We start from the raw sequence: 23,521 nt of genomic DNA on the forward strand, positions 1-23,521 counted from the left end.
AGCTAAGAAAACCTCAATCTCCGGAAACCTTTAAAGAGTCAGTATAAATATTGTATAGATTCTACTACACTCTCTGTTGTGCTAGCAGGCTGCTCAGGCAAGTTTTAGAGGAATTATTGTACTGTACAAAACTTGCAACAAATTCTGATACAACTAATGGCCCAGTTTGATGAATTCAGAGTTAGTAAGAGGTTGAGTTTTTAGGGTTTTTTTTAAAGTTACTTGAGAGGAATTTCAAAACAAAATCTTTAAAAACTCATCAATAGAAATGCACTTACTTATGCCAGCAGTAGTCACTACAGAAGTCATAGTCACTACAGAAAATGAATGAAAAGTTGCTACAAAATATGAATTTTTCCATTTCACAAATTGAACACAGAGCCTCCTGCTACTGTGACTAAAACCTTGTTAAACTTAAGTTCATGCATCCGATGAAGTGAGCTATAGCTCACGAAAGCTTATGCTCAAATAAATTTGTTAGTCTCTAAGGTGCCACAAGTCCTCCTTTTCTTTTTGCGAATACAGACTAACACGGCTGCTACTCTGAAACCTGTCATTAAGTTAAAAGTGAATTGGAAAGAAAAAGAAAAAGGGTTTGTATCCTTTCATTACTGCTGTACTATGTATCAAAATAGGCTCAAGTATAATTAAAAATATGTAGTTAACTTATTTTTTCCTGCTTCTTTCTTACATTAGACACTCCAAGTCTTGAATTAATGTGTTTTGTTAGAGGACCAGTTGGAGAACTGGAGCTTTTAAATAAAACAGTGATGTCATAATAGGTTGATACCTAAGATGCAGCTTTCCTAGTCCTCAGTAGAAGAAGGAAGGGTTGTTAAGTCTGTAACAGAGGCCTTATCTACACCATGGTAGTAAGTGGTAGCATGCACCACCAGCATAGCAGTGTTTTTACCACCTGTCATAAATATAAAGGGAAGGGTAAACCCCTTTAAAATCCCTCCTGGCCAGAGGAAAAATCCTCTCACCTGTAAAGGGTTAAGAAGCTAAAGGTAACCTCGCTGGCACCTGACCAAAATGACCAATGAGGAGACAAGATACTTTCAAAAGCTGGGAGGAGGGAGAGAAACAAAGGGTCTGTGTCTGTCTGTATGCTGCTTTTGCTGGGGATAGAGCAGGAATGGAGTCTTAGAACTTTTAGTAAGTAATCTAGCTAGGTATGTGTTAGATTATGATTTCTTTAAATGGGTGAGAAAAGAACTGTGCTGAATAGAACAACTATCCCAGTCTGTGTGTCTTTTTTGTAACTTAAGATTTTGCCTAGAGGGATTCTCTATGTTTTGAATCTAATTACCTTGTAAGGTATCTACATCCTGATTTTACAGAGGTGATTCCTTTACTTCTATTAAAAGTCAGAGCAAGCAACTATGTTTAACAACTGTATTTAGTTATAACAGAATTTGCTGGATAGTGTGGCAGGAGGAGCCAAACTGTGTTATAGCCCGGTTTTAAAAAGGTGTATTAGCCCAGGTACAGACGTAGCTGGTACTGGCCATGTCCACCCTGACTAACCAAACCATGCTTTTGCCTAGATTAGCCACAATCATAAACTGAATGCATCCAATGAAGTGAGCTGTAGCTCAGGAAAGCTTATGCTCAAATAAATGTGTTAGTCTCTAAGGTGCCACAAGTACTCCTTTCCTTTAATCATAAACTATGTTACCACATAGCTGCTTTGCATACCCGCTGGGACCTTAGCTTGTGACATGATTTGGGAATCAGAACAGTCTGCCCCTAGCTATATTGACAGGTTTCAGAGTAGCAGCCCTGTTAGTCTGTAGTCACAAAAAGAAAAGGAGGGCTTGTGGCACCTTAGAAACTAACCAATTTATTTGAGCATAAGCTTTCCTGAGCTACAGCTCGCCTCATCGGATGCATTATACTGTGTTTAAACTGAGTTCAACTAACACGTGCTTCCCTGAGCGGGGCCTTGGAGACAGTCCCTTACTGCAACAAGAGTCTTGGGGACCCGCTCACCCAGCCAGTGCAACGCCGGAGCGGCGGCCCCGCTCTCTGTGCCGGGTTACAGAAAGCGATGGGCATGACGCGGGGGACCGCATACAGGGCAACTGCATTGCGACGGGACCCCGGGACGTGGGTGTGGGGGCGGGCGGGTTGTCTCGGGTGTGTGTGTAAAACTGCGGGAGGGCGAATCCCAGCTCGGGCCGGAGGGCGGCGGCAAGTCTCGGTCACGGGGGCGGGGCCGGCCGGCGGGGCCCGTGTTCCGGGGAGCAGAGACGGAGCGCGCTGGCCTGTAGGGCCCTGGAAGCACCGACCCGCCCCACCCCGGCGGCCCTGCGCGGGGCTGTGGGCTGGCTCCTGCCGCCCCGCCTCTCCACTGGGGCTGGAGCCGCCGCCGCCTCCCGCGGCGCGTCCGCCCCAGCCGCGCCGATGCCACGTGGGAGGCGGAGGAGCCGCCGCCGGCGCCGGCCGGGAGCCCCGGGGCCCCCCCAGGCGCAGGGGGCGCCGCTGGCCGGGCGCCGAGAGGCGGGGGGCTCCCGGGAGCGGGCGGGGGCCGGCCTGCCCCGCTGGGCCCCGCGGGAGGAGGTGCTCGGCGGCGCCCAGGGAGAGCTGGGCCTAGCGGGGCTGCTCCCGGCCCCGCCCGGTAGCGCGGCGGGGCCTGCCGGGGTCTCCCACCCGTGGGCCGCCCCCGTCCCGCTCCTGGCCCCGCTCCTGGCCCCGCCGGCCCCCCGAGCGCAGGGCAGCGGCCTGCCCGCCGCGCTGGGCATCTTCCGGGAGCTGGCCGGGCTGGCGCGGGAGCCGGGGCCCGGAGCTAGCAGGGCGGGGGCGGCGCCGCGGCTGAGGACAGTGTACGTGAACCCCAGGTGGTTGGAGAGGCAGGCGGCCTTGGCGGCGGCCCCAGAAGGCCCGGTCGGGCCGCAGGGCCCGGAGGCTGCGAGCGGCTCGCCGGGGCCTCCGCCCGCCACCCAGGGGGAGGCCTGCCCGGAGGCAGCGAGTCCCTACGTGGGGCTGCGGAGACCCCTGGGCTACCAGCTGGCGAAGGCCACCAAGGAGCGGATCTGGAGGGGGGAGTTCATTGACCTGTTCTCCTTGCTCCACACAGAGCTGGCCCCGGAGCACGAGCCTGGCCAGGGGCTGGGGGACACGCTGGACCAGTGGGTCTCCGCCTTCCTGGTGTACGCCAGCGTGCTGTGCGAGAAGCACCCCCAGAGGTGTGGGGCCATGTTCAAATACCTGGATGTCATCCGCAAATTCCATGCCACCTACGGCGGCACTTCTTGGCTGCACTATGACGAGGACTTCAGGCGGCTGGCGGCCAAGGACCCCACCATGGCATGGGGGGATGTGGACTTGAATCTCTGGATGAAGTGGATGGCCCCGTTGAAGCCATCCACAACCAGGCAGCTGCAGGCTGCGGGTGACCAGCAGGCTCCACTACGGCCTCAAAATCCCAGGACGGATGATAAAAGTCAGGTGTGCCAAGCTTGTAACAGTGGCACATGCTCCCACACTGTCTGTGCATTAAAGCAGAAATGTACAAGGTGCCAGGGGCATCAGGGTGCTGCCCATGCATGCTGTGCATCCAAAGGGGAAGAGGAAGGAGGGCAGATTGAAAGACCACGGAAAGCAGAAGAGCAACAATGCTCAGAATGTCACTCGAGTTGAGACAGGGCCTCACTCCTAATAGTCTAGAGATTTTCACACAGATACAGATTTTTTTGGCTAAAAAAATCAACTAAGAATCTGTAGTTGACTGATACACCATGGTTTAGGGTGTAAACAAAGCTCCAGCAGGTTAGAACAGAACACTTATTAGAAAATGTGTTCCTTACTTGTATCTTTTTTTTGGACATTCTACTGCCCAACAGAAATTAGTTATTGATACTGTTGTAATGTTAAGGCCCCCCAGCAATCTGTTTTTCCTCTTTGTAAAGAATATGTTGCTTTCCAAGAAATCGCAGGTGGGTGGGAAAGAAAACCAGGAGAATTGACCTCTAATTGTCTTAAATATGTTCCTAATGATAGTTATTCATATACAAAACAGAATGTGCATGAGATTTTGCTGTTGTAATTTTGGGAGGATTTGGCATCTGCAGGCCAAGTGAAAGATAAAAGCTGGACAAAGATGCACATCAATGCAAGTGAGATAAACCAGAGTTTTGGTGGGCACAGTTTGCAACACTTCTAACGAATAGAGGATTCAAGTCAAACTTAGGATTCAATAGATTAAATCCACAAGAGTTTTAGCCTGCCTTGTGCAAAAGCACAAGAAGAAGGCCTTGTCTACATTAAGGATTTGCCATTATTGCAGTCTTCAGTGTAACTGGACTGGTGCAACCCTGAAGGTACACCTGGTGGAGCTTATTCCATTTGAAGCAGGGAGGAGCTCTTCCACCAGTACAAATAGCAGCTCTGTCTGTACATGAGGGGTAGCACCTGTCCAGTTATAATAATAATGACTATAATAAAAGCAAATTCCCCCATATATACAAGATCAAAGACTGAATATTGAGTCTCGGGTCAAATGTATGCTAGTTGAAAGGCTTTGTTAATGCATTCGCGATTCTTATTTTTTTTAATTGTTTTGAGGACCCTAAGAGGCAAACTAATTTTTGATGCATCCTTTTGGATTCTTGCTATTCTATATTTTATAGTGACTGGCACAGAGCTGTTAAAGGATTGGACTGTACTAGCATGATCTGGAAATAGATAACTTTTCTAGGAGAAGTGCAAGTATTTAATAAGTCACACTAAGTCCTCAGTTTTGTACCACATTAAAACTGGTTTGTCTGAGCCAACTGCAAAAACAGTGGAAATGAGTACCATAGAATGTGTACCAAATAACACATACTGTAATAGCTCCCAGTGCAGCTCTTGTGGCATTAGTACATTTTTGTAATGATAATGCTCTATGCTTATGCAATTTGTTCTGACATCTCTCTTCAGACTTCTCATTTCTGAGATGTAGCAGATCAGTTTTTACTTCACTGCAGATCTTACCATGTGAGTACTCTAAGTATGACATGTTAGACATATTTTTCATCCTGTTAGAGATTGGATTTGCAGTTTGTAATCTTAATCAGACTTTTAATTCTGTTGTTCTAATTATTAGTACTGGGTATGGAACAGCTGTTATGTTTAGCACCAGAGGGCTTGATCCTCTTCCTATTGAAGTCAGTGGCAAAACTCCCTCTGATTTCAACAGGAATAGGATTGGGCTCAAATTTGCAGTGTTTTCCTAAGAATTTGAGGAAGCTGTCAGAACTTACTAGCATATACAGAAGTGTTAAATGTGTGTGGGAGGGTTCTCTTAAATGGGTTCAGATAAACAGTTTGTATTTTACAGTAAGGGCTTGTCTAAAATAAAAATTGTATCCACCTTAACTATAATGGTTGTTGACTCTACCAGTGTAGTTAAGGCAGTATAGCTGCCCTAGCATGGTTGCAGTTGTATTAGTATAAAAGCTTATACCAGTGTAGCTTCCTCTATGCAAATAATCTCTCATACTGCTATAACTGCATCCAGACTGGAGCACATACAGGTATAAGTATTTCAGTTTATTTTAAAAAAAAATAGCATTCCTAACTGAAATAGCTATGCCAGGATATCTGTTATAGACCAGACTTAAGTTAAAGTGTGAGGCTTCCATGGCAGGGCACTGATGGAGACACAAAAGTGTGGTGGTGTTGCTTTCCTTATGGGTGACCTGCAAAGGAAAACATTTCTTTTCCTGAGCTATTTATTGCTCCTTTATGATGTATAAAGGCAGTCTCCAAGAAATAAAAGTTGTGTTGTCTGTTCGTGCTGGAAGACTATAGAACTAAATGGAATAGTAACATCACATTAAGCTTAAGTCTTTTTCATTCTTGAATGAGAGAAGGGGATGCTGTCTTCACACAGGGAGCTTTTCTCCCAGCTGTTTGAATATTGAATATTTCTTTGTTTGAATATCTTTTCATTTTTTTGTTTCATAAAAACAAAACAATAAAAAATTCAGTTTTAAGCAGTGTGACTAAACATTCTTTCCTTTTACAATCAAAGGTTGTGAAAACTACATCTTAGATTTCAGTCTCTTGTAATGTTTTACCCCCCTCTCCCTCCCCGTTCTCCTGTTCTACAGAATGTTGATCACAGCTAGAACAAAATCAAGACTTGTTCTTCTAATTTTTACATTAGAAATATCTTTTAAAAAACAAAAAACAACCCACTTGAGGCACTCCTTTACTTCATAAAGAAGCAATCAAGAAACAATTTTTAAGGGCTGGGGTGAGAAATGATCATTTGGTTTTGGACTTGATAGTTGGCATCAGTGTGTCATCTGAGACAAATTCTTGAAATTTATGTCTAGATAAATTTTAGGTAATTCTCAATTTTTTTTTATACCACATTCAAGGAGAAAGCTAGTTAGAAGGGCAGTCCAACTAAATTGGTGAGTTACATGCTATAACTGACTAACTCTAAATTTTAAATGCGTGTGTGTGCATTTGTTAAAGACAGAATTTTTTATAGGTACCAACAGCCTGACTCCATTGTTGTCTAAGTGGAGCTCAGGTATTGTAATGCATCCATTTACCTCTGCTTTTGCTGCATTGCATGCTCTGCTAAAGAAGACATAGGAGACTCATTTTACCCAACCAGCAGTTGTAGCAATGGACTACAATCAAGCCAGTTTGTTGGACAGTAGGAATACTTGCAGTGCAGCCTTTGGCACAGACTATCCAAAGAGGGCAAAGATTCAGGAGGGTGAATGATTTGAACCGCCTTTGAATGAAGTCTGAAACAACTTCCAGAAGGGGAACCCTACTCTAAAATACTACATAGAAAATATAAGTTAAAGTGAATATTGTAATTACCAGATTGTCCCTTCTCATTCAAACAAACTATTTTGTGCTGTTCTGGGTCCTTAAAAGATCACACCTGAATATTTCAAAATCTATGTACTAATTTAAAAAAGATTTCAAATCTTGGTTTTTATTAACTTTTCCATTTCATGAAGAATATCTGCAACAACATGTACTGAGTTGAAATATATCCTACATTCAGTAGATCAGAGGCTGTTGACAGTTGTCTTACAAGATTCACACATTTCCTCTCTTTCCTCTGGGGGGAAAAAGCATTAACTTCCATTGGCACCTTCAAAAAAGCCATAGGGCAGTCATACATACCTATCTTCTTCACCATACATAGAGATTACAAATTATTCTTCCATTTATCCCGATAGCATATCTAGCACTGTAAATATCAGGTTATGAATGGTTATTGTCTGGTGCCAATGAAAGTTAGATTAGATGGATCATGGCTTAATTATTATTATTTTTTTTCCCCCAGTGTTCTGTTTTCTCTCCCCCTCACCTCACACATTAGGGCGTATGATCAAGGTGATAGTATTAGGTATCAGAAAATCAAGTATTATCTGCTCTTTTTCCCATTCTTGGTTGTCACAATATTGTGCACTAACTTGAGATGTTTGTAAATTCATATTAAAAATGTTTGAGACCTCATCTAAATAAATTTTTTTTTTTAAATGTTGTGCTTAGCTTTTAGCCTTAGACTCATTTTTTGTTCTCCCTTGCGCTGCCACGTCCCCTTTAATTACCTTCTTGCTTCCATGTCCCTTTACCTGGTCTTGCATTGTGCCTCTTGGACCCTTTGTGTCTTTGGTTTTTAATTGTGATGGCGCAGCAGAACCTTTTTGTGCATGGAAGGAAATTTTACTAGGATCATCTACAGAAAATACTTTGGGCATGGAGCTATTTGTTTCCTTGGAAATTGGCTGTGTTTTACAAGGGTTTCCTGAGTGCAGTAACTGTTCTGGGGACAGATTCTTAGCTGGGGTAAATTGAATTTAGTGGAGCTGTGATAGTTTACACCACCTGCTGATCTACCTCTTGTTGTCGAGAAGTTGGTACGGCTTATAGTTGTGCTTGGATAAATTCATGCTGTTCTTGAGACAGTAATGCTTTGAAAGTCCCAAAGAGGGCCTCCACAAGTACTCCAGTAGTCAGTGGACCACCTAGTACTGTAAAATGCAATTGGTAATTTTATAGCTCAGACTGAAAAGGCTTGTTTTAATTAAATGCATTGTCCAGGTGCTGAGGATTGCTATATTTGAATGTCATACTTTCCTGTTCTTTACCCTCTGTTTCTTCCCGCTTGTTTAAAATTCCTCTATTTAGCAATCATGTTGTCTCCTATCCATTGCTGCTGCTGTAGGTGCTGCCTGGGGAAATGGTTGTTAACATTATGACGGAATCCCTGGGGTGCAGCCTGGGATTGTGGGACTGTGCCCCCTTAACTCTCCCACCTGGGCTGTCTCTCAGTGCCTTGCTAGTGACCAGCAGCAAACCCTTCCAGGCACTGTGATCACTCAGCACAACAGCATGTGGGGCCCCACACCCAGCTATATTGCATGAATGCTCCCAGAGCCACTCATGAATCACACACAGAAGGCATCAGAGCCAAATCCCTCCCAGCACTGTACACCAGGAATATACCATCTTGCTCAAGATGAGTAGTGCAAATTTATTAATTCGTTTACCACTTCATCAATGGAAAGTGGGTATACACCAGCCTTTGCAAAATCTGAGCAGATTTGCCACACACTTCATAAAAACTCACTGGTCGAGATAAACAGATTTTAAGTGATAGGCAAAAAGTCAGTTAGTTACCAAAAGAAATAAAATATAAGTGCACAGTCTAAACTCTCAACCCTATTAGACTGGGCAGCAACTAGAGAAGCAGTTTTTCTCACCCCACTGGATATTGCAGTCCTTAATATACAGATGTGTCCCTTAAATCTGGGCCAGTCTCCTCCGTTGAAGTCTTCAGTCTTCTTAGTGTCTTTGTTGCTTGCAGCATAGGTCGGGGCAGGAGAATAGGTGTGTCCGTTTTTATACCCTCAGTCCATGTGCTTGGACAACACAAGTTAAGGCATGTCTGTGTGGCATTGCTGAGTCTCCAGGCAAGGTTGAGCAATTCCCCTGGTGTGGCCTCATGTGGGTGAGTCATTGAATTGTAGGTCACTTGCTGGACAATGGCTGTTGGTGGGTTGTTTCACACCCCGCGTGGGTGTTGGGTACTTCCCGTGTTGTTGCCTCTGGGGAGCTAATAACTGGCTAAATCCCCAACTTACAGTATGTTTTAGTGACAGCCATACAACATAATTCTCATAACTTCATATGTATTAATTATATGGATAAATGACTTCCAGCAGATCATGACCTTTCCCCTGATACCTTACAAGACATGCTTTATATGCAAGATCACAATCATTTATAAATGAGAAATATGTGGGTGACTGGGTGCGCCCCCAAGATATAGAATGTCACAGCTATCATCAGTGGCACTTTTCTTCTGCTGGAGAAGCGCTGTGTAAGAGCAGCCCAGGTGTTCCTCCAGGGGTTATGGAAAACACATAGCCTTACTACTACCTCTGAACTTAACTGTCTGCAGTATTTGTTTTCCCCTGAACTTGCTTAACTCAGCCCTCACAGCCTCCTACTATCCTCAACAGTTAGTTACTTATATTGCTCACCTTGAGGAGCCTGGTCAGCTATTCTTTGATGGACAGGCAGGTAAGGACGGGCACTTCTCTAGTAACTCCCATTCTGTCCATGGGAATGACTGGCCTTTTCCCTTGTGAACACTGAAGTCACCATGCCTTTGGTTAGGAATCGTCCTCTCCCCCGCCCCCCTCCCCCCAGTTGTGTGCACAGCATTTTTTTTTCTTTGCCAAGTTTCACCAGATATGATGGAATCTCTCGTTGGAAAAAGCTCAGGACCTGAGTTTGCAGTAACTGACTGACTTGGGAGAATCAGCACCGTTACAGCTTTATGGGATTCTGAAGTAGTCAAGCAGGCCCAAGGATCTGTACTGCTTGAGATAACTCCAAATAGTTTTTCTGATTTTTAGCGAGATAGAGAACTTGTTTTCACAGATGTGCTTTTCAGGGTCCTGTTGTGATACTGATTGTTGTTGCAAAGGGCAAATTAAAAACACTGAAAATAGCAAAAGTGCCAGATGCAACATGACTGTGACAACACCAAGCCTCTTGTGTGTCTTCTGCAGAGGAGAATTAAGATAGCCAAAGGGATTTTTCTTCAAGCTAGCTGATAGTGTCAATTGGCTAAAAGAGTGAGGTTACAATAAAGGCAGCATCAATTTAATGGAGTTTCTTCACTGTAAAAACACCTCTAGTTACTTCTACCCCAAGTGTTTTAAATTAATTTTGAGCATTTGAAAAATGAAATAATATTGACATCCTGACCTGACTGATAAGGTGACTTGTCTTATCATCCTCTCTTTAGCTGAATGACCCGTATCTGGAGAAACCTCTGCTCGCCAAACATTTGACTCTAGCAAAGTGATAACCTTTGAGCTCTAATATGCGGGGGTGGCGAGAGGACCATATATGATATGGGTTCTACTGCTACTCTAAAGTGCTTTTTTTTTTTTTTCTTTTCTTTCACACTGGAGCACTTGGCTTGTTTTGTGCCAGGGCCAGCAGTTCAGATGTCAACTGAAAAGGTGACAAGTCTCAGCTTCGCTATCCCTGCTTTTGCGCAACTAGTACTTTGAGATAGCTCAACTGTGAGTGATGCTTTATGGTGCTCTTCTTTCCTGTAAGGGATCTAGACCTTGCATTATATGTTTTTGCCAGTCAGGGTAGAAAAATATATATAGGGCTAGATTCTATTCCTCTTCGCATGAGTAAGCGTTTATAGGTTTGGACCTTAGGAAAGCAAAGCATCACAAAGCCTGAAAAGCATTATCAAGCCAAATAAAACATCCATCTTTAGTGGCATCAGACTAATCTTTTGGAGCATAACATATTTCCATTTGGTATTCATTTTTTTTCTTCCTGGAAAATACTGTTTATCACAGAACTAAGAGCATCTTGCTGTCCTGCATGTTAGTGGGCATTTAGCAAAGGCACAGATGAGATTTTTAGAAATGGGACTTCTTTAATAATTAAAACTGAATATTTTTTAAATTGGGCTGTTTTCTATTTTTGATCTTTGTTTAATAAACACTTTCTGCATTTCATGCCCCAGCACAATATTGCCGTGTTAGGGTTTCTAGCATAGCAGGGGACTGTTTACATCCAAACAGAATCTGTCTTCTTTTTTTTTTTTTTTTCAATTGCAAACAGTTGCACTGCAGGCATTCCCCGCTTCGGTTTCATTCCCCAAAGTAGGTCTACTTTATTCTCCACCCACCTGTGTGTTGGAGATGTGCCTGAGCCCTAGGGCCAAGTCGCAAACAAAACTTAACCCCTTCTACTGTAGCAAAAATCCAAACAAGCAAAAGATTCTTCTCACCTTTGGGGCATCTCTTCAGCCCACCTTCTGACCCCACTTCTTAGCCCCTTTCTAGGATCTATTGAGAGTCTCTGACTCTGGGCTAGAGAATTCAGCCCCCAGGCTGGTTTCCCTAGTGCACTCTGTTCCTTGTCACCTTCCTTGCTCTAGTAAAGGGCATTGGGCCCCAAGCTGATTCCCCGGAGTACCCTCTTGCAGGCCATACCTCAGTATCTCCCACAAGAGCCTACCCCCAGCCTCTGCTGCTAACCCCTGCCTGAGCGCTCTCTCCTTTTTTAAGGCCTAGTTTTCCTTGAACTATCACCTGGCCCCCTTAGCTCTACCTCTCAGGCTGGGAAGTAGTAACTAATTAATTATAGGACAGGAGTGCCTGGCCTCTTCTCCCCTTAAAGGGACTGGTCACCCTGCGACAATGTTATGGGTTCTAACCATCAGCTATTCCTGCTGTGAGATGCACCAGCTGCTCATGAACAAAACATGGTTAATTTTGTATTTTAATCAAAAGTTCACCTAGTAGTGAAATCTTGGGGGTAAACTTCCAAGGACCCGCTGGAGGAATTCATCCCTTACCGATCTCTCTGTAGAAAAAGCCATAGGGCCTGTCCCAAATTTGGAGGGCTCCATGGATCTGTGTGGAGGCTTACTGTCTTTGCACTGGATGTAGGCCATGGTACTCTAGCTTCGTGGCAGTATGTCTACATTGGACTTCACTATCTCTTGCCTATAGTTACCCTTGGGGAGGAGAAGCCTTCATGGAATGGATAATACAGTCCAAGCCTACTTGTAAGAGCATAAACATAAGAATGGCCATATTGAGTTAAACCAATGGTCCATATAGCCCAGTATCCTGTCTTCTGAGAGTGTCTGATGCTAGAGGCTTCACAGGGAATGAGTAGAAAAGGGCATTTATTAAGTGATCTGAGCCCCATCATCAAGTCCCAGCTTCTGGTAGTCAAAGATTTAGAGACGCCAAGAGCATGGGGTTGCAACCCTGACCACCTTGGCTAATAGCATTGATGGATTTATCCTCCATGAATTTATCTAAGCCTTATGTCTACACTACAGACCTTACAGTGGCACAGCTGTAACACTGCAGCTGTGCCGCTGTAAGGGCTCATGTGTAGCTGCTCTATGCCGGTGGGAGAGAGGTCTCCTGCCAGCATAGTTAAACCACCCCCAATGAGCAGCAGTAGCTATGTTGGCAGGAGCGTGTTTCCTGCGTTGACACGAAACTGGGAGGAGTGGTAGATATGCTGGAGGGTAGGATACAGAGGGACCTAGACAAATTAGAGGATTGGGCCAAAAGAAATCTGCTGAGGTTCAACAAGGACAAGTGCAGAGTCCTGCACTTAGGACGGAAGAATCCCATGCACCGCTACAGACTAGGGACCGAGTGGCTAGGCAGCAGTTCTGCAGAAAAGGACCTGGGGGTTACAGTGGACAAGAAGCTGGATATAAGTCAACAGTGGGCCCTTGTTGCCAAGAAGGGTAATGGCATTTTGGGCTGAATAAGTAGGAGCATTGCCAGCAGATCGAGGGACGTGATCATTCCCCTCTATTCGACATTGGTGAGGCCTCATCTGGAGTACTGTGTCCAGTTTTGGGCCCCACACTACAAGAAGGATGTGGAAAAATTGGAAAGCTTCCAGCGGAGGGCAACAAAAATGATTAGGGGACTGGAACACATGACTTATGAGGAGAGGCTGAGGGAACTGGGCTTGTTTAGGCTGCGGAAGAAAAGAATGAGGGGGGATTTGATAGCTGCTTTCAACTACCTGAAAGGGGGTTCCAAAGAGGATGGCTCTAGACTGTTCTCAGTGGTAGCAGAGGACAGAACAAGGAGTAATGGTCTCAAGTTGCAGTGGAGGAGGTTTAGGTTGGATATTAGGAAAAACTTTTTCACTAGGAGGGTGGTGAAGCACTGGAATGCATTACCTAGGGAGGTGGTGGAATCTCCTTCTTTTGAGGTTTTTAAGGTCAGGCTTGACAAAGCCCTGGCTGGGATGATTTAGCTGGGGATTGGTCCTGCTTTGAGCAGTGGATTGAACTAGATGACCTCCTGAGGTCCCCTCCAACCCTGATAGTCTATGATTCTATGATAGCGCTGTGCACACCAGCACTTTTGTTGGGGAAATTTATGTCTGTCAGGGGTGTACTTTTTTCACACCCCTGACAGACAAAAGTTTTACCGACAAAAGTACTAGTTTAGATAAAGCCTAATTCTTTTTCAAATCCGGTTCGACTTTTGGCCTTTGCAACATCCCTTGGCAATAAGTTCCACAGGTTGACCGTACGTTGTGTGAAGAAGTACTTCCTTATCTTTGTTTTTCACCTGATCCCTATACATTTCATTGGGTAACCGCCTAGTTCCGGTGTTATGTGAATGGGTAAGAAATTTTTTTCTCATGATTTTATAGACCTCTCTCATATGCTCCTTCGTTGTCTCTTTTCTAAGATGAATAGTCCCAGTTTTAATCTCTCCTCATATGGAAGTTCTTTCATACCCCTAATCTTTTTTTTTCCCTCCCCCCTCTCTGTATCTTTTCCAATTATGGTGTGTCCTTAAGGCCCTGATCCTGCAAATACCCACATGCATAACTTTATGCACTGAGAGTCCAGTTGGCTTTGGTGGATAAAATTAAGAGCATGCATAAGTCTTTGCAAGATCGGGACCTAAATGTTACCAGCCTCCTATGCTGCTAAGAGCATTATTGAAAGCGTTTGATAAAGGAGTTGGGAAGTTTTTGGAATAAAGTTATAAAAGGTTGTCAGGAAGTATGGGATCCATCGCCTATAATATGTCATCATATTAAACGTACAACATCTAAACCCATGGAATGACAGAGCAGAAACAAAACAGCAACAGGCAGCAAGGTCTCTTAAGCAAGAGAGGGTCTTTATAAAGACTCTTTCCTGCTTTTGTGTTTATAAACACAGAATAACTTCATAAAAAAGAATAACAAACAACTGGGGGACCAATCCAGCCCTCATGTCTCCAGGCATAGAAACACAGGAATGCCATACTGAGTTAGACCTGTGCTCCATCTAGTCAGTATCCTGTTTCCAGCGGAGGTTCAGTACCGGGTGCTTCAAAAGAAGGGGCAAGAAACTATGCAACAGGCAGATATGGGGTTATCAACTCCCCATTATACTCTTGTACTAACTCTAAATATGCAGATACTGATTTAAATCCTAAAGTGGGAATTTTTATCCCTTTCAAAACTTTATTCTTATTGTGCAATTGTAAATATCCAATTTGTCTTTGAAGCTTACTAGGTTCTTGGCCTTAACAACATCCTGTGGCAGTGAGTCCCACAGTCTAGCTATGTGTTGTGTGAAGGTAAAAATGCAAAAATTTTTTATTGCTGATATCTTTTTTTCCATAGAGATGTTTTTAATCCTTGGAAGGAAATCGATTAATTTAGAAATTGTCAACAGAAATTTCAAAAAGTAACTATGACATTCCCAGTTACAATCCAGACCAGTGAGGGTTTGTGTCACCACTTGCCCTTTAAACTGGGGTGCCTCACAATGCTTTGCGGCTGTAGCTCCCACCTGGCCTGCTCACAAAAAGCATGCAGGTCACATGGGTGAATAGCGCACACATGGACTAAGGGAAGGCTGATCCTGTGGGTAAAATACAGGCTGGGGAATCAGGAGATCTGAGGTCTGCTCCTGACTCTGCTTCAAACCTTCCTGTGTGGCCTCCAGGAAGTCATTTAAGTCTCAATGTTGTGGTCAGCAAACACCAGCCACACTGTGGCTTCCACCAGCCTCGGTTACTATTTGCAGAGTGACCCCAACACACTCCCAGTCCTGGATTTTTTTCCAAAAAACGTGTGTTCTGCACTGTCCAGCCCTCTCCCGGACAGTCCCAGATGTAATAGGTTTGTTGCCCCTCTGAGGGGATCAACATACAACAGTCTGCTACCTTATATGAAGTTATTCAAACAATTCACAACACTGGATAGTTTCAATTAAAGAATAAAGTAAGTTTATTTAACTACAAAAGGAGATTTTAAGTGAGTACAAGTACTGAGGCATTAAAGTCAGAAATAGTTACAAGAATAATAAACATGAAACACTTTCTAAACTTAATAAACTAGATTGGTTTAAGGTGAAGTTCTTACCACATGTTTTCAGTACATTACTGACCAAACTCTCAGGCTGGGATCTGCAACCAAAGTTCAAAGGCTGTTTCCCTTGTCGTCTTAGGTGAAAAGAGAAAGATGGATAGGGAGAGAGAACTTGGGGTGTTTTTGCCCCTCATTTTTATAGTTCAGTCACCCTTTGAAAAGCATTTTCCTGAGTGTGACCTCTAGTTAAAGTTCTTTCCAGATGAGAGCAAGGAAACATGGACTCTGGTGGAGGATGGAGGTTTGCAAAGTTGTTTGCTAAGATGCTGCTCTGTTTGTTCATGCCCCCTTTTTTGCCAAAAAATGGTCACTTGATAGGGAATGGCCCATCAGCTTTGATGACACATGGCTAGAGGTGTCAACTTGTCCTTTGTTTAAGACCTGCTTAACCAGTTATGCCTAATCTGGGCTACATGGTTTTAAACATGTGCCACCAACATCATCCCAGGGGGAATGCATAACTTTTCATAAAATGTTGCTACATACACTTTACTATGATACTATTGACCAGCAAGTTATTAGTTTTCAAATGATACCTCACAAGCCATATTTTGTATAAAGATTACTACACTAGTGTGTAGGGTGTGAATACAGGGGTACATTCCATCACAGTAACATTTTGCACATTTTACAATGCACAGGAAAATATATTAGGGCTTGTCTACGCTTACAGCGCTGCACTGGTGCAGCTGTGTCACTGTAGCACGGGCTTCTCCTTTCGGCGTAGGAACCCCGCCCACCCGAGAGATGGTTGCTTTGTTGATGGGAGAAGCCGTCCGGTCAACACAGCACTGTCTACACTAGGAGTTAGGTTGTTATAACTATCTCGCTCAGGGGTGTGGATTTTCCAGACCCCTGAGTGATGTAGTTATACTGACATAAGTTGGTAGTGTAGACCAGGGCTTAGTGTTGTTCTCTGAAAGTTACTCAAACCTTCTTTCCTTTATTAACTCTGTGTAAATAGTATATGCATGTGCTATATGTGTAATAGCAAGGTGCTTGAAAATAAATAGGCTTTTACGTTAACTACTAAGATGATACAACTAGGATTTTTTAAATTGTATTAAATCAGAAGTCAAAATCATTCCTTCATCTTTATTTGTTACTGGATAACCACAAGAATATGAACTGATTTAACTGACTATGTTCTTAGCACTCTTTAATTTCTATTTTGATGGCCCCATTGGAGCCAGACTTCCTTTTGTTAAATTAAAGCTTTTTTGGCACAGTGCAGAATGGCTTTGGTTTATTATTTATTTATTAATTTTGTAAAGTCTCCCTTCTAAGCAGACATTTGTCAGTTAACCAATGCTCATGCACTCCTTTAGTGTTTCTTACAAACCATGGCAGTTGGTAGCTGGATTTGCAAAGCTTGAGTTCTGCCTTAAGTTTGAATGTTATCAGGTTTTAAAATAGGGAAACTCTTGCCTCAGGTTTCTTTTGGGCCATTTTCCCATTCCTAGCAACCCCAAACCTCCAACTGTTGTCAAGGATAGTTTGAGGTGCGAATGGAATGCAGGCTCTGGCAGTTGGGGGTTAGAAACAAAGACCCCAATGCTGCAGGTGATTCCCTTTGGGCTAGATTTTTACTGAGCAAGAGGTGGGGTGAAGTCCTAACCCTATTGAAATAAATGGGAGCTCTCTAAAATGACTTCAGTAAGATCAGGATTTCACCCACGGTATGTAAACTGCACCTCACCATGAATAGCATCAGGAGACATTGTGGCTATGGCTATGTCTACACTACACAGCTTTTAGCGATATGGCTGTCCGCACAACAGTGTCACTAAAAGTCACGCAGTGTAGTTGCTGTTTGTTGGCTGTCATGCCGACAAAAAACTTCCACCCCCAATGAGCAGCTTTGCATTGTCGGCAGGAGCGTTATCCTGCTGACAATGTGCTGTTCACACTGGCACTTGTCATGGCAAAACTTTTGTCTTTTGGAGGGGGGGGGGTTTAACATCTCTGAAAGACAAAAGTTTTGTCGTTCAATTACCAGTGTAGATATAGCCTCAGAGAGACACCGCTCTGAGTCACAGTTCCTCCCGTTCCCTGCCAGGGTGAGGGGGTGTGGTTGTAAATTACTTACAGGGTAAGCTCTTTGGGGTAGGAACAGGCTTTTTGTGCTATGTTTTTACAGCACTTAGCACAGTGGAGTCCTGGTCCATGACCTGGGCTCCTAGGCACTACGGTAACCGAACAGACTGAAACGTTAAGGAGAATTTTTGTTGCAGGAAAAGGGTGCGGCTCATTCTGAATAAGAACACATAGCATTTTAGGCCCGAGTCTTGCAGTTTACAACATGCAGGCATACTACTGTATCTGTGCACAGCCCTATTGGGGTTTTCCATTGTAAATTGCAGGAGTGGGGTCTTATTGTCTGATATCCAGGAATCTGTCTCGATATGAAAGATCAGTGGGTTTAACTCACCCTTGCCCTAACTGTGATGATGACTAAAATCACTGGTGGCTGTGAGAAATTACTGTCTGTAGTTGTGAGGAGTTGAGAACATTCCGTTTTGGTGTGTTCCTTTCCCTCTCACAAATATATAGGACTATACATGAAGTTTAAGTAAATGTTTTTTCAATTATCTGAGTAAAAAAAAGGGTCTTAATGTCCAAACAACTGTTTTTCATGTGTATGTAATTTAGAAATGTTCCACTGGAGTTTCCTCATGTTTCCTCATACTTTATTTCTACAGTAATATCAGAGATAAATGCCATTTAGAAGTTCTATCCAAAAGGCAGCCTCCCTTGATGTCAGACTCTTAGTGGACCAGGATGTGTTGCGTGTGCTGGTTGCATCACTAGTGACAGGTCTTCACAGTCTTAAATTATATTTTTGGGCAAATGCCAACCGAACTGCATTGTGTGCCATAGATTTAGCATCACTACTGTAGATACGTGTGCCGTAAATTGCTTAAGATTCTGGGATTTGTTATGCTAAACTAGATAATTTGAAAGTGGATGACAAAATAGATCATAGACAGTTTCTAAGAGCAGGAATCGTTTGAATACTCTCTTGCTGCACATCATCCGAGTATCCTAGAAAGACTTTCCACTGCCAGAAAAATTTTTATTGCATTTTAAAACAGGATACATCTTTCTAACTGTTTGTGTTCATGTTGGTATCAATTAGTTTTCTACATACTAAATATAAACCTTTCTCACCTGGGTAGCAAAAGTCATCATATCCTGCTGAGACAATAATATAACTTCTCTTTGCCACTGTTAGATCTCATAATGCACTGTAGCTCAAAATTAATACTGAGTGATTTTATTGTGCAGAATTGTAATAGATAATTTTTGTGTTAGGAAAACCTATCAGCATGTTAAATAGATTGTAGTTCTAGGCAAAAAAATTAGTTGGAACTTGCTGCAGTTTTGAATTGTGAGAATTCTATCTGAGAATAGCCATCTCCCCTGGGAAAAAGACAGGAAGGGATAAATGAAATAAATAAGAGAATTGGAATGGAAATCGTGAGTTATCAGCAACCCAAAGTGGAAAGTGGAATGCAGCTGTTTATCTTAGAATGCGAGCATGCAGTAGACATACCTTTCAAATCTAGAGAGAGCATACGCACAATCTGTCCATTCTTTCCATCAACTTCCTTTATGCCATTATCTAACTAAAACAGTTAACATTTGTATTTTCAGATAGCACAAATACTTTAATAGGATGATATATTTTGTACTGTATAACTAATGTGAGATAAACTGTAGTGATATATTTAGGTGGTTAAATTTGATGAATTGCTAATTTTGATCCCCCGCCTTAAATTACAAATTGTATGCTGACTAGCTGGTTATTTTGTTGTCTAGTGGAAAATATACAAACTTGATAATTTTGCTGTTTGATTTATTCTCTAATTTAATAAACTCACTGTTATAGTTAATCAATACATGGACAGCTTCTGATACTTGTGAAAAATAGGCATAAGAGATTCTAAGTGTAAGCGAAGAAGAGTTAGATATTTAGGACCAGATCCTGGTGCAAGAAAAGTCTCCTTTGTGCTGTTCAGAGGTTGGATAAGGATTAATTTAGGGCTTGTCTACACTTACAGCACTGCACTGGTGCAGCTGCGCCACTGTAGTGCTTAGTGAAGATGCTGCCTACACCAATGGGAGAGCGTCTGCCATTGACATTGGCACTCCACCTCCCTGAGAGGCGGTAGCTGCATTGAGGAGAGCAGCCCTCCCGTTGACACAGCGCAATCTACCCTGGGAGTTAGGTTGGTATAACTGCATTGCTCAGGGGGGTGGATTTTCCACTCCCCTGAGCAGCACAGTTATACCAACATAAGTCTGTAGTGTAGTCCAGGTCTTAGTGTGGGAGACATCTTGGTTGGTGTGAGTCATTGCACCTGGCTCTACACAGTTCTCTCATGGTTCCTCTCCAACATAAGCAATATACTAGAGTGAAGAGAACATGGCGAGAGCACAATCTAACGATCACTTTTGGCATAAAGGCCCAGTTTCAAGCTAACATAATTTAGAACAGCCCTGAGGATCAGGGTGGGGTCAGAAATTTGGCATGTCACTCTTTCCCAGGTGTGCTGAGCTCAGCTAAAGTACACTTGTAGATTTCTGTAGACTTTTGCCTCTTAGAGCCACACAGTGGAGAAGGAGGGGAGATATGCTACAACGGTCGTGCCTGGAGACCTTATACTTTTGATGGTCAAAAGGAGGTGCAGTGACTACTTCTGACATGCTTTGGGGGAAGGTACTCAGCAGCAGCCCTTGTACAGCTTTGGAAAAAGCATGGCATGCACTTCCCAAGCACAGCCCTCTTGCTGCAAACTGCCACATGAAATAGGAGGAGACATTGCCACATACCTACAGTATCAAAGCAAGCCCTCTCTGGGGTAGCACTGCAGTCACTGGAACTCCCTCACCCCCACTCCACACCCAAGAACAGAAGTGCAGGTGTTATAGAGCAGGGAGCCACACACTTTTTTACTTCTGTAGGCTGAGCTTACTCCACATGCCAGGGGCTCCTTCCATCCCACCTCACTAGATCCCTTTGTTGCTCCTCCTGTCCCCCTCTATTTCAGGGACTCACTGCAACCCCACCAACTTCCTCCTTCATGCCAAGGGTTCTTAATACCCTCCTTATCCCCCCTTTCACCAAAATCAATAGGGTTCTGCCCACTGATACCTTGAACATTCCCTGAAATTTTGGAATTGATCAGATGCGGCATTCAAAAGTAATATTACGAACAGACAGACAGAACAAAGAGAGCAATGCGGACCTATGAGTTGAATGTAGGACCTCACTTCACTCAGCCAAGTATTAGAGCTGGATGAAAAACTGACAACATTTTGGTAAAAAAATTGACCTTTTTTTGGGTCAAAATTCCAGATTTTGGAAATTTTCAACCAGTCCAATATATTGTAGCTTCTCCCTGCACAAGAGAGTCAGCCATAATTTAGCTCTTGGACATGGGCTTCACAGAAATCTCAAAGGTAAGGTGAATAAACAGGAGTGAATATGGTCAGATGATGCTAAGGGTATTTAATATTGTAGCCAGTCTTTGTTTCCTCAGCCAGGACTAACAAATCATTAAATAAACTCCTTGCCCAGCTCTGACTATGTGCTACAATTGCTGAGAACCATCCCAATTTTGCCAACCTGCACACACACTTATGCTTTATGGACCTTGGCTTGAAGGCTACCTAGGCCTTGTGGCCAAGGAAAAATAGACAGGATTCCCTTTTTGAGCAAATCAGTCGTGCTCCATTACTGTGGCTGCTGTTGAGTAATATGAGGCATGCCTTCTTTCAACAGCTGGGCTCATTCTTCTACAGTGCTGAAGGTTGATACAATGGTCTTGTCTACCCTAGAGAAATGTGGCTTGTGATATTACTGTTTGGTCCCTTAGCCTGCTTGTAACACCACAGGCCCACATGCAGAAGTGCTTTCTGTGGTGCACAGTGTCAGGATCACACCTTTGGATTCAATTTGCTTTGAGCAAAGCTAGCCCCCATGTGGTCCTTCACCAGGCTAATCTCAGCCAGTGCAGTGGCTGGGTACAGGGGAATGAATTATTGTCACAATAATCCCACTTGCACAAACAGTCCTCCCATTACCTATCCATAGTGCATTGGTCACTGCTTAGCTACTACTGCCAAAGAGCTTCAGCCATGGACCAGGACCCACAGTGCTAGGCACTGTACAAGCAGAGAACAAAAAATCAGCCCCTGCCTCAAAGAGTTTACAATCTAATCTTAGACAGCCTATGGGATCTTGTGTCTGCATTGTACCACAGAGGGCCAGCGCTTGCTCTGACTCACTTACTTGTACAAATAGCGCTTGCAAACCTTTGCCTGATATTTTATCAGCATCAGTTTCTTACACAATAATTTTCTAATAAATTTGTAGTAACTTAACCATGTCTCAGAGGAATACTTCCTATGAGTTTATTGCCAGGAGCATGTATGTGGGCACTGGTGACTATATGGAATGATGAGGTAATGCAATCTCATCTGAATGCTCTCATATGGAACACCCTGGTCTACATGAGTACCTTGATAAGTAGGGCCCCACCTGGTCTGGCAAGCTCTTACATTTCAGAAGGCAATCTAGAGAAACTCACACCAGGAACAACAAGAACAACAAAAGAAGCATACAGCAACTTTGTGAAGGGTTTTATTTTTTGTTTTAAATGAACATCGTCAGATATGAATCTCTGAAGTACATCACTGAGATGCAAAGTAAGACAATATTCAGATCTGAAACTAGACAAAAAAGTCTATGATGGTGGGTCCAACATGTCACAGTAATGAGACGGGGACAAAACAAAACCCAGCTGCAACCCTCCCCCCCCATATTTTGAGGAATTTGATATCCATAATCTGGGAATCATCTCTACCAACAATGTATTTACTTTACACCAGGCTCTCCTTAAGGGCTAGGTGTTGGTCCGATTAAAGGTATCACATCACATCTTTCCTCTGTATTCTTTCAAGAACTAATACAGGAACAAAAGCACAATCCTGTTGAATTGCTCTTTATAAAGAAAGCATTATTAAAGAAATCTCATTTTAAGGTTCATTTAAAATCTGACACTTTTAAAATCCTAGTCCTAATGTCTGATTTATGATGTTTCATTGCAGGATCAGTTAGTTACATAACATTTTACTTGTGAAAATAAAGTTAATATAGTTCGGTTAATAAATGCTGAAGCACTTCACTATTTGTACTTTAAAAGCTACTTAAATTACCAAATCTATTGCTGAATAGTTTTAAACTACAACTATTTTTTAAATAAAATGGGCAGCTCTTCAGATGAGGTATGATCCAAAGCCCTGTGAAGTTAATGGGAGTTTTTCCATTGACTTTAGTGTGCATTGGATCAGGTCCTTGGTATAAACTGGCATAGCTCCATTGCCTGAGTATCTGGCTTTTTGTCTTTAGCAACTAATGCAGTAAACAGCACTTTTCCAAGGACCCAGAGAGTGAGTTCATCAACCTTGTCAGTACCAGGTTACGGTCACATGATTAAAAGGGTTATTTGATCATTGGGAAGATGTTAACCAGACCTTTCAGGAACCTTTGGTTGGTGGGATAACTGAAAATAATAAAACTATTCACTAGCAAACACTGAAATGGCAGACAGATGCATCTTGAAAGAATAAGAGGAGAGACTGAAATTCTTTTAGTCCAAATAATTAGTCCAAAACAGATAATAAGAGAACAAGATTAGAGACAGATAGAAAATGTATGGTCAGCAGATAACTATTTCTGAAGGTAATCATAAGCCAGTGAGCTAGTATATCAGCCCATGCGCCAAAGAACATGCTCCAGCAATAGAATGTCAGTCTCCTTTGTTTCGGGGCTTCAGTTTTAGTTCTTCAAAGTAAAAGTATTTAACACAAGTTCAAAATCTCAGTCATGTCCTTTCCCACCTGACCCAGGGTCTTTTACAGGAGCTTATTTACTCCCTGCAGCTCTTGCACTCCTTCCTAAACTACTCCAAGGCCATCTAGATTTAAGCTAGGAGCTAAGGTAAGCCTCTCTGCACCCTTCTTCTTTCTAGCCTGGTTCTTACACCAACCAAGCTATCCACCTGGAAGGTGCATA

General features: G+C 43.2%; 1 protein-coding gene across 5 annotated transcripts; it reads left to right on the plus strand.

The window, feature by feature from the left end:
- The first annotated feature begins 2,259 nt into the window (after nt 1–2,259).
- Nucleotides 2,260–7,509, plus strand: LOC144264135 (uncharacterized). Of its 5 annotated transcripts, XR_013345961.1 has the most exons (4): nt 2,260–3,453; nt 4,927–4,983; nt 6,375–6,410; nt 6,491–7,509. XR_013345961.1 is itself a non-coding variant. In XM_077815552.1 (3 exons), the coding sequence occupies exons 1-2, from the start codon at nt 2,410–2,412 to the stop codon at nt 4,939–4,941; spliced, it is 1,059 nt and encodes a 352-aa protein (XP_077671678.1). In that variant the 5' UTR covers nt 2,260–2,409; the 3' UTR covers nt 4,942–4,983; nt 6,375–7,509. The 5 variants fall into 5 exon arrangements, 3 of the variants coding, with proteins under 3 accessions (XP_077671678.1, XP_077671691.1, XP_077671669.1); XM_077815552.1 differs by having other exon boundaries at nt 6,375–7,509; XM_077815565.1 differs by lacking the exon at nt 6,375–6,410.
- The last annotated feature ends 16,012 nt before the right edge of the window (nt 7,510–23,521 follow it).

The sequence above is a fragment of the Eretmochelys imbricata genome, chromosome 1 (assembly GCF_965152235.1).
Source record: "Eretmochelys imbricata isolate rEreImb1 chromosome 1, rEreImb1.hap1, whole genome shotgun sequence".
Classification (NCBI taxonomy): Eukaryota; Metazoa; Chordata; order Testudines; family Cheloniidae; genus Eretmochelys; species Eretmochelys imbricata.